The sequence below is a fragment of the Coptis chinensis genome, chromosome 2 (assembly GCF_015680905.1).
Source record: "Coptis chinensis isolate HL-2020 chromosome 2, ASM1568090v1, whole genome shotgun sequence".
Classification (NCBI taxonomy): domain Eukaryota; kingdom Viridiplantae; phylum Streptophyta; class Magnoliopsida; order Ranunculales; family Ranunculaceae; genus Coptis; species Coptis chinensis.
In genome coordinates this window covers 109,927,637-109,935,635 of record NC_141457.1, presented here as the reverse complement: position 1 = coordinate 109,935,635, position 7,999 = coordinate 109,927,637, and the positions used below count along the sequence as shown (strand labels likewise).

The window sequence follows — 7,999 nt, the reverse complement described above, 5'->3', positions numbered from 1 at the left end:
TAATCCTGATGGTTCTTGGGATTGGATGGGACTCAGTGCTTTGGTTCCTAGTCTAGTTCTAAACTCTATTGTGAGTATCAATGCTAGGCCATCTTCTTCAGATAAGTTGATATGGAACCCTGCAATTAATGGAAGATTTTTTGTGAAATCTGGGTTCAATTTTATTAGAGCGCTGGAAAGTAATCTTGGCCAATGTTCTTTTGCTCAACATTCATATGATTTTATGATTATTTGGAAGTTGAAAATTCCTGCAAGAATGAAACTTTTTCTATGGAAAATTGCAAACAATCTCTTATCTACTGGAGCTACTCTTGAGCAACACCATGTTCATGTGGATAACTGCTGTGTTTTCTGCAATTATCATGTTGAGGACTTCCAATATCTCTTCTTTACTTGTGCTTGGACACAAGGCTTTGGTTCTCCTCTTGGCTGGGTTTAAGGGTAGATTGTGATGCTTTTGTAACACAAAATTTGGTTAATTACTTTAGTAGTAGAGATAGCAGTTATGAACATTTATCTCTATATGTTTTCTCTCTTATGTACAATATATGGTGGCATCGAAATGAGTGTAGGTTTAGTTTTATGAAACCTAACTTTATCTCTGTCTTAGAGAAAGCTTTCTTTGCTTGGCAAAAGTGGACGACTGTAGATAGTGACCTATCTCACATCTCTCTTGATGTTGTTTTACTTTGCATAGAGGAGAATTGGGTTGCTCCTCCCTTCGAAAGGTTAAAGTTAATTACACTGGTTTGTTTACGTGTGCTAAGAAAACAAATGTGTCTGCTGTGATTATTAGAGACTGGAATGGAGAATGTATTGTAGCAACAAAGTAGAGTTTTATTAAATAATGAAGCACATTTGTTAGTAGCTGAGTTTGCAGTGAATTTGGCCAGGCAGAAGCATCTGTTGGAAGCTACTTTTGAAGGCACCAGTAAAGAAGTTACTAGGATTTTGACGGAGCCTGAAAAGAATTCAAATTGGACCTGGAATGCTATTCTAGAAAGTACTCATGCCTCTTTAAGTTATTTTTCGTTTTTTTATTTTAGAACCACTTCTGTAACTGGAAACTCTTGGCCAATGAGTTTGACTGACTGGGCTAGATCATATGGGCCAAAGAACGTTTATATGTATTCTCCGGATGCTATTATGCATGTTTTAATATAAATATATCTATAAAGATTTTATCAAAAAAACAAAAAAATAAAAAGTTGTGAACTTGTGAACAGATGCCCCCCATGACTAGTATATATGCTGGTCTCTACTCCCTTAGTCCAGTAATCTCTACAGATTAGCTCGTACGTCAAAACTCAAAACAAATCTCAAACTGGCTGAGCCCTTAGCATTCTCTAGTGATTGCTGTGTCAACATTTAGGCTAATTAATTGGTCTTGGAGCCTAATTTTCAACAAAATTTTCCCAAGTCCACTTGAATTTTAATTTCACCTTCCCAAGTTTAAGTCCAAAAACAAAGGCTAACGTGACTGTATTAATTTAAATTTGCATATGTAAAATATTATGTAAATTTAAATTTTCATATGATGACGTCAATCCAGTTTGTTCTTGGGCCGAAATTATTAACGAAATATGTCTTTAAACCGAAATTATAAGTAAAAAATGATGACATCAGCCTAATTTTAAATTTATGGCGATAATATTATTGAGCTTTTGCTGTAATCTCTTATTCTTCTACTTGAAATCACCACGGTAAGGCTTCCTTGTTAATTTCACTTGGAACTTACCCTAATGGGTGTTGATGAAACTTGACTGATAACGGGAATGTTCTAACTTCTACGTGACATCCCAAAACAGTAGGATCAATCAATTACTAATAAAATCAACGATAGCACATGGCTATATTTTATGCAATTCAACATTCAAATCAGTGTATGTAAGAATTAAGTCCAAGGTTAAACTTATATATTGCCTCACGGTATCCACTAGAACTCAGTTAAGTGATCTCAAATCTTTTATGTAACACGCGTTGAATACAAAGAGCAATTCACTGATACAAGATCGCTTGGATAGTTACAGACTTAGAGCATATCTAGGTGGTTTTATATTTGGTCGCATCCTTCAAATTTAAAAGAATGCATCGGAATTTGCCGAAATTCCATCTCTAGGTAGTAGCAAATCCGGTCGCATCACCTGCTTGTTTGTATTTTTGTTCGCAAATTTGGTAATTTGGATGCAGATGCAAGATCTTGATTATTGGTAATGTCGCCCCCAATGTCGCTCCAATTTTATTTTTTTTTACCAGCACCAGTGTCGCGCACCACTACTAATGTCACGCGAGTTATTTTTTTTTACCTTTTTAATTTGGTGCGACAGTGGGAATGTCGCATGAGGTTTTTTTTCCAACTTGGAAGCGACATTGGTAATGTCGCGTGACAATATCAATGTCACGCAAAGTATTCCTATTCCAAATTTGCGAATGAAATTTGCGACCAGTTTCTTCATATTTTTTCTTCAAATATGAAAAGTATGTTACCACCACCTAGAGATGCTCTTATAGGCCATGGAGAACTCTATTTTATCCAACTACGTATCAAAATGACACTTCAGTTGTATTACAGCGCACACACACTAATGTACTATGCCCATATTCACCAGATCGTCGAGCGGAAGCAAAAGCACCAAACTTGAGAAACTATTATTTAGAGCGTCTTCAAAAAAGTGACAAAGAGTCTTATTTTTAATTTTTAACATATATATATTTGGGTTAGGATACAGCCACAGGTACTGTAGCCACATTGTGGACACAGCCGATCCACACCTTTCATCTCCCCATCAACCCAACTGATCCTACGGCCAACAGAAATTCCAGAAATTTTGAAAAACGAAATTCCAGAAAAACCAAAATTTCCGGAATTTTGAAAACAAAAATTTTGAAACCAAAATTTTGAAATGTTTACCTTCTTCTCCAAAAAAAATCAGTGTGACAATCTCCTCCAATTTCAGTGTGACAATCATTGTGACAATCAGTGTGATAAACAATCGAAATAGGATTCAAATAAAAAATCGAATGTTTATCTTCTTCTCCAAAAAAAATCAGTGTTTACGAATCAATCTCCAAAAAAAATCAGTGGACACAGCTACACTCTCCGAAAACAATTAAGGTTTGTGTTTACATTCTCTCTTTTAATCTTATCTCCAAAAAATCAGTGTTTCACTCGAAAACAATCAGTGTTTACATTCTCTCTTTTAATCATTGTTGTGTTGAATTAAGGTGTTCATTGACGAATCAATCTTCGTTTCAAGCTTGGTTTAAGTCGGAGCAACCTTTATTTTCACAGGTTTGTTTCTTCCATTCAAACAAGATTTTGTTGTTCATAAATTGGAATTTTGCTTCTTTTTTATGGAACTAATTGGCGTTGCTATGGGTTTGTTTGATATTTGTTTGCTTTATAAACATTTAAGTGGGATTGAATTATTAATTGAAGATATTTTGTTTGTTTACTTGATTGGATTTATAAGAGATGAATGATTCAAAATAAATAAATCATTAAATCAAGCAATGAAGTTATGAGCGGTGAACTCTGCCGAGGAGTTAGGTGAACTCTGTCGAGTTCGGTGAACTCTATCGAGTTTTGAACTCTTTCGAGTTCGAGTTTTGAACTTTCTGTCGAGTTTTGAACTCTTTTCGGAGTTTAGAGTTTTGAACTCTGTCGAGGAGTTCGTGAACTCTTCGAGTTCGAGTTTTGAACTCTTTCGAAGTTCGAGTTTTGAACTTTCTGTCGAGTTCGGTGAACTCTGTTAGAGTTTTGAACTCTTTTCGAGTTCGAGTTCGGTGAACTTCTGCCGAGTTCGGTGAACTCTTTCGAGGATTCAGAGTTTTGAACTCTTTTCGAGTTCACCGAACTCGAAAGAGTTCAAAGTTTTGAACTCTGTTATAAGAGATGAATGATTCAAAATAAATAAATCATTAAATCAAGCAATGAAGTTATGAACGGTGAACTCTATCAGAGTTTTGAACTCTGTTAGAGTTCGGTGAACTCTTCGAGTTGAGTTTTGAACTCGTCGAGTTCGGTGAACTCTTTCAGAGTTTTGAACTACTCTGTCAGAGTTTTGAACTCTGTCAGAGTTCAGAGTTAACAGAATTGGCTCATTTGAAATGAAGTGAGTTAGGAGCCACCCTCGAAATATGTATACTTTTTCCTCTTTGTCTCCAGCGTGTCTGCCTGTGAGCTACAACAAGCTTTTAGATGCATCTGCATTGTGCGATTAGGTTTTTAAGTTGTTCTTGGATCTCTCGGTTTAGCGACTTTCTATATAAAATTGGAAAACTCAACTTTTTATTGGTTTGTTGGACAAGTGAAGTAGGGAAGAACTCACTTTTATGGTTGTGCATGGGCTTTCTTTTGTATTTAGTCGGATCAGGGACTTACGTGGAAATGTGTTTGAAGCTTGCGATGTTTTGGTTTTGAAAGACATTTGATTCTCTTGCGAAAACCGAGGCCTCTCTTTATCTCTTTCGATTCTGTTGCCATGAAGAGAGTGGAATACCCTCTTCTCTTTAGTTCACCTTAACAATCATTGTAAGAGGCTGGAATTTGTACAAAGTACGACATATGACATCGATTGCATTGATTTTATCTTAAGTCTTCTAAGCCATATTTCCATGGGGCCTCCTCTAACACTAGGTTTAAAGCCCAAATGTTCACCAAACTCGTGTCAAAATACTTTCATGAGTCTTGACCCAGTTGGACTAGGGTAATAGACTTGACCCCCGTTTGTAAAGGTTACTTGCAGGGAAGATACTTTATGTGGTTGGTTTTCCCTTCTTTTGACTATGTACTTTTACTATAGGCTAATGGAAGCCTTTTACTGTGAAGTTTTACTTAGTACCTCGTACTTTACTTCTTTAAAGTCTATATGAAAAAAGGAGTTGTTGATACAAAATTGGGAAGTTGAAGTTAGAATATCTAATGTGAAGGCGTGAGGCTAATTCTTAAATACGTTTTAGAGATGAAGTTGCAAAGGAAAAGGTGATTTGGATAGTTATACAATCAGAGGTGTCCAAGAAGAGATATCTTCAGCTTCGGAGTGATGACAAAAATCAAATTTTGGATTTTTGCTAAGTAACATGGACACTTTGTATATGACATATGGCCACTTCCATAGTTATTTATCTGTAAAGAGACACTTTTTAAGGTCTTGAACCCAAGAGTTAGTTGTGTAACTAAAGAATAGAAATAGTTTTATTTTTAATTAGTTAGGTGTCCTTGTGTCCTAGTTCAAATAGGTCGTAGTTTTCTTTTTATTGGTTTGTTAGACAAGTGTAGCTAAATGGATGTTTGTTTGTTTGGATTTTTTGTTATTCTGTAGATGGAAAGAACTCTGGCAATAGGTGTGGTGATAACACTCATTCATCGAGAGAAATGTTGTTGGTTGTCTACGCCTTGTTGCATTCGAAAATGTCGTTGGAAGTAGGATCACGAAACAAATGAGCCAAATCCAATCTCTTGGGAAAAAATTTTTGACTGTCATTGCGAGACTTCCAATGGTTGGAAGGCGAGAGCATCGTCATTAGTACCTCTAGAGAATCTAAGATCACAGGCAGGTTGAATTGCTTGCGGGGTTGAAAAGGTTAACACAACAATGAAGAAAACGGAAAATGAAGGCAGAAAATTCTTGAATTGCACCGAGTGTGGGAAGGATTTTGAATGGTTGGATACTTTGTTAGCTTGGTTAAGGAGCAACATTGAGTTGGCAGCGAGTTCAAGCTCTTCCACACTCACCTCTTCCTCGTCTTCAAAAAAAGATAAAAAAGTCAAAATTACACTTGAAATTGACGACGATGGTTTGTCGAAAGAATTCGAGTTTCATTGTAAAATTAGATGAGTGCGTGGTTGATTTCAAGTTCTTTGTATTGCGTTTTTGTGAACTTGTGGTGAATGTAATTATCTTTGGTTAATTCATTTTGTGAACTTCTTTGGTTAATCCATTTTGCTTATCTTGGTAACAACTTGTGGTGAACTTGTGGTTATGACTCTGATGTAACTATGACTCTGGTTATGAACTTGTGGTGAACTTGTGCTTATCTACTGTAACTATGACTCTGATTTATTTGCTACAGAATCTTGTGTTGATGTAACAATGAATAAATTTGATTGGTAGTTTGTTCTAATAACAATGAATAAGTTTGATTGGTAGTTTGTTCTAATAGTTTCTGTCAGAAAATAAAAACTAAATAAAAGCTGTCACAGTTCCTACAACTTAAATAGTTTTGCTGTCATAAACATAAAGATAAACAAGTTCCTACAAGCTGTCAGAGAACAAGTACAAGCTGTCAGAGTATTGGTATTTCACAGAAACATACAAAAAAAACCGCAAGTAGAATAGAAAAAAGACAATGAGAACACCGACTAAAAAGCACAAGCTAACATAACATAACACAAGTCTGTACTAGTTTTACACTCCGACAACTTGCGCATTTTAGTTTGTCATTGCTCAAATCCCAAACGACATGGCCACACCGTTTGGGACTAAATCCAAACGGTATGATCACACCGTTCAAGAGGGAAAAAAACAGACCACCATTTTTATCAAGCTCAAATCCCAAACGGCATGGCCACACCGTTTGGGACCTAGTGAAAACGGTGTGGCCGCACCGTTCAAGAGAGAAAAAAAACAGATCCACGCTCAAATCCCAAACGAAATTTCATAAAAACAAAATTTTGCAAAGCAAAAAACACGAAATAAACAAAACATTACATCGAGAATTTCCTTATTTCTCTATTTCTCATTAATTTCTCTATTTTGAATTTCCTTATGCATTTTCTCGACTAGCCTTATTATACATTTACACTTGTGACTTGCTTAAATGGACAACAATTTGTTTGAGTTGTAGTTGCTACTATACTTTGTTCACAATGCCCTTGTTTCCACAATTTTGACATTTTTTGTTACTGTAGATGGACGACTCAATATTGATTGATGAAGTCGGAGAGAAGGAAGAATACGGTTCAGGTGAGCTAATGTTTCAATTTTATTTTCGATTTCTACACCAACGATTCAATCTTGTATTATTGTACCGTGTTAGTTTATTTGTTTTATTTTTGACGTGGACACATTTATTTGCAGTACCAGAGTCTTTTGCGACACCTTCTGCGGCACCTTCTGTGGCATTTTCTTCCTCTGTTCAACCTCCAGAGTTTGAAGTGGAAGTGGAAATTGTGAAGCCACCATGTTTGGGAATGTGTTTTGAAACTCTTGAGGCAGCAAAACAATTCTATATAGCTTACGGAAAATCGTTTGGATTTAGTCCAGTAATTCGAAGCTCTGAAAAATCAGTTTCTCGTTCGGATGAAGTTAGTAGTTGTCAAATGACTTGCTCGCGATTTGGGGTTTATAGAGATCGAGGAGGCAAAAATAAGAATGTGGATGGAACTGAGAAAGAAGTGAGAAAAAGAAACACAAATACAGTTAAATGTGGGTGCCTTGCTTCAATGAGGGTGACAAAGCAAAATAGTGGAATCTGAAAGTGATGAAATTTAGTAGCGAGCACAATCACAACAAGTTAGTCCGCAAAAGAATCGTATGCCTGTTAATAGAAATATGCCTGCTGCAGCTAAGGTGTTGATTGACTCATTTAAGTGATGGTGGTGTACACATGAATAAAGTTGTTGATATACTTGACCGAATTACAAATTGGTTTTGATGATAGGGATTGTTGGAACCATTTGGGCCCCTCAAAAGAATACAAGAAACCGTGGTGAGAGGTGATGCTACCAGCGGTGCTTCATTTTTCAAGAAAAAAAGTATAGAGGATCCTAATTTCTTTTATGCAATCTGGATGGATCATGAAGCAAGGGCCATTAATTTTTCTGGGTAGATGGTCGGTCGGCATTACCGCTTTCAATATTTTGGTGGCGTGGTTTTCTTTGATACCACATATCGGAAAGAATGTATATGAAATGCCATTAAGCCCCATTTTACTTGGAGTTAACCACCATATGCAATCAATCCAATTTGGTTGTGCACTACTTTTGGATGAAACG

General features: G+C 36.2%; 1 protein-coding gene across 1 annotated transcript; it reads left to right on the top strand.

Moving 5' to 3' along the window:
• Positions 1–2,721: 2,721 nt before the first annotated feature.
• Positions 2,722–7,480, top strand: LOC147520491 (protein FAR1-RELATED SEQUENCE 5-like). Its single transcript, XM_086594286.1, has 4 exons — positions 2,722–3,115; positions 3,226–3,292; positions 6,914–6,968; positions 7,083–7,480. Exons 3-4 carry the CDS (start codon positions 6,914–6,916, stop codon positions 7,478–7,480), a joined length of 453 nt encoding a protein of 150 aa, XP_086450412.1. The 5' UTR covers positions 2,722–3,115; positions 3,226–3,292.
• The last annotated feature ends 519 nt before the right edge of the window (positions 7,481–7,999 follow it).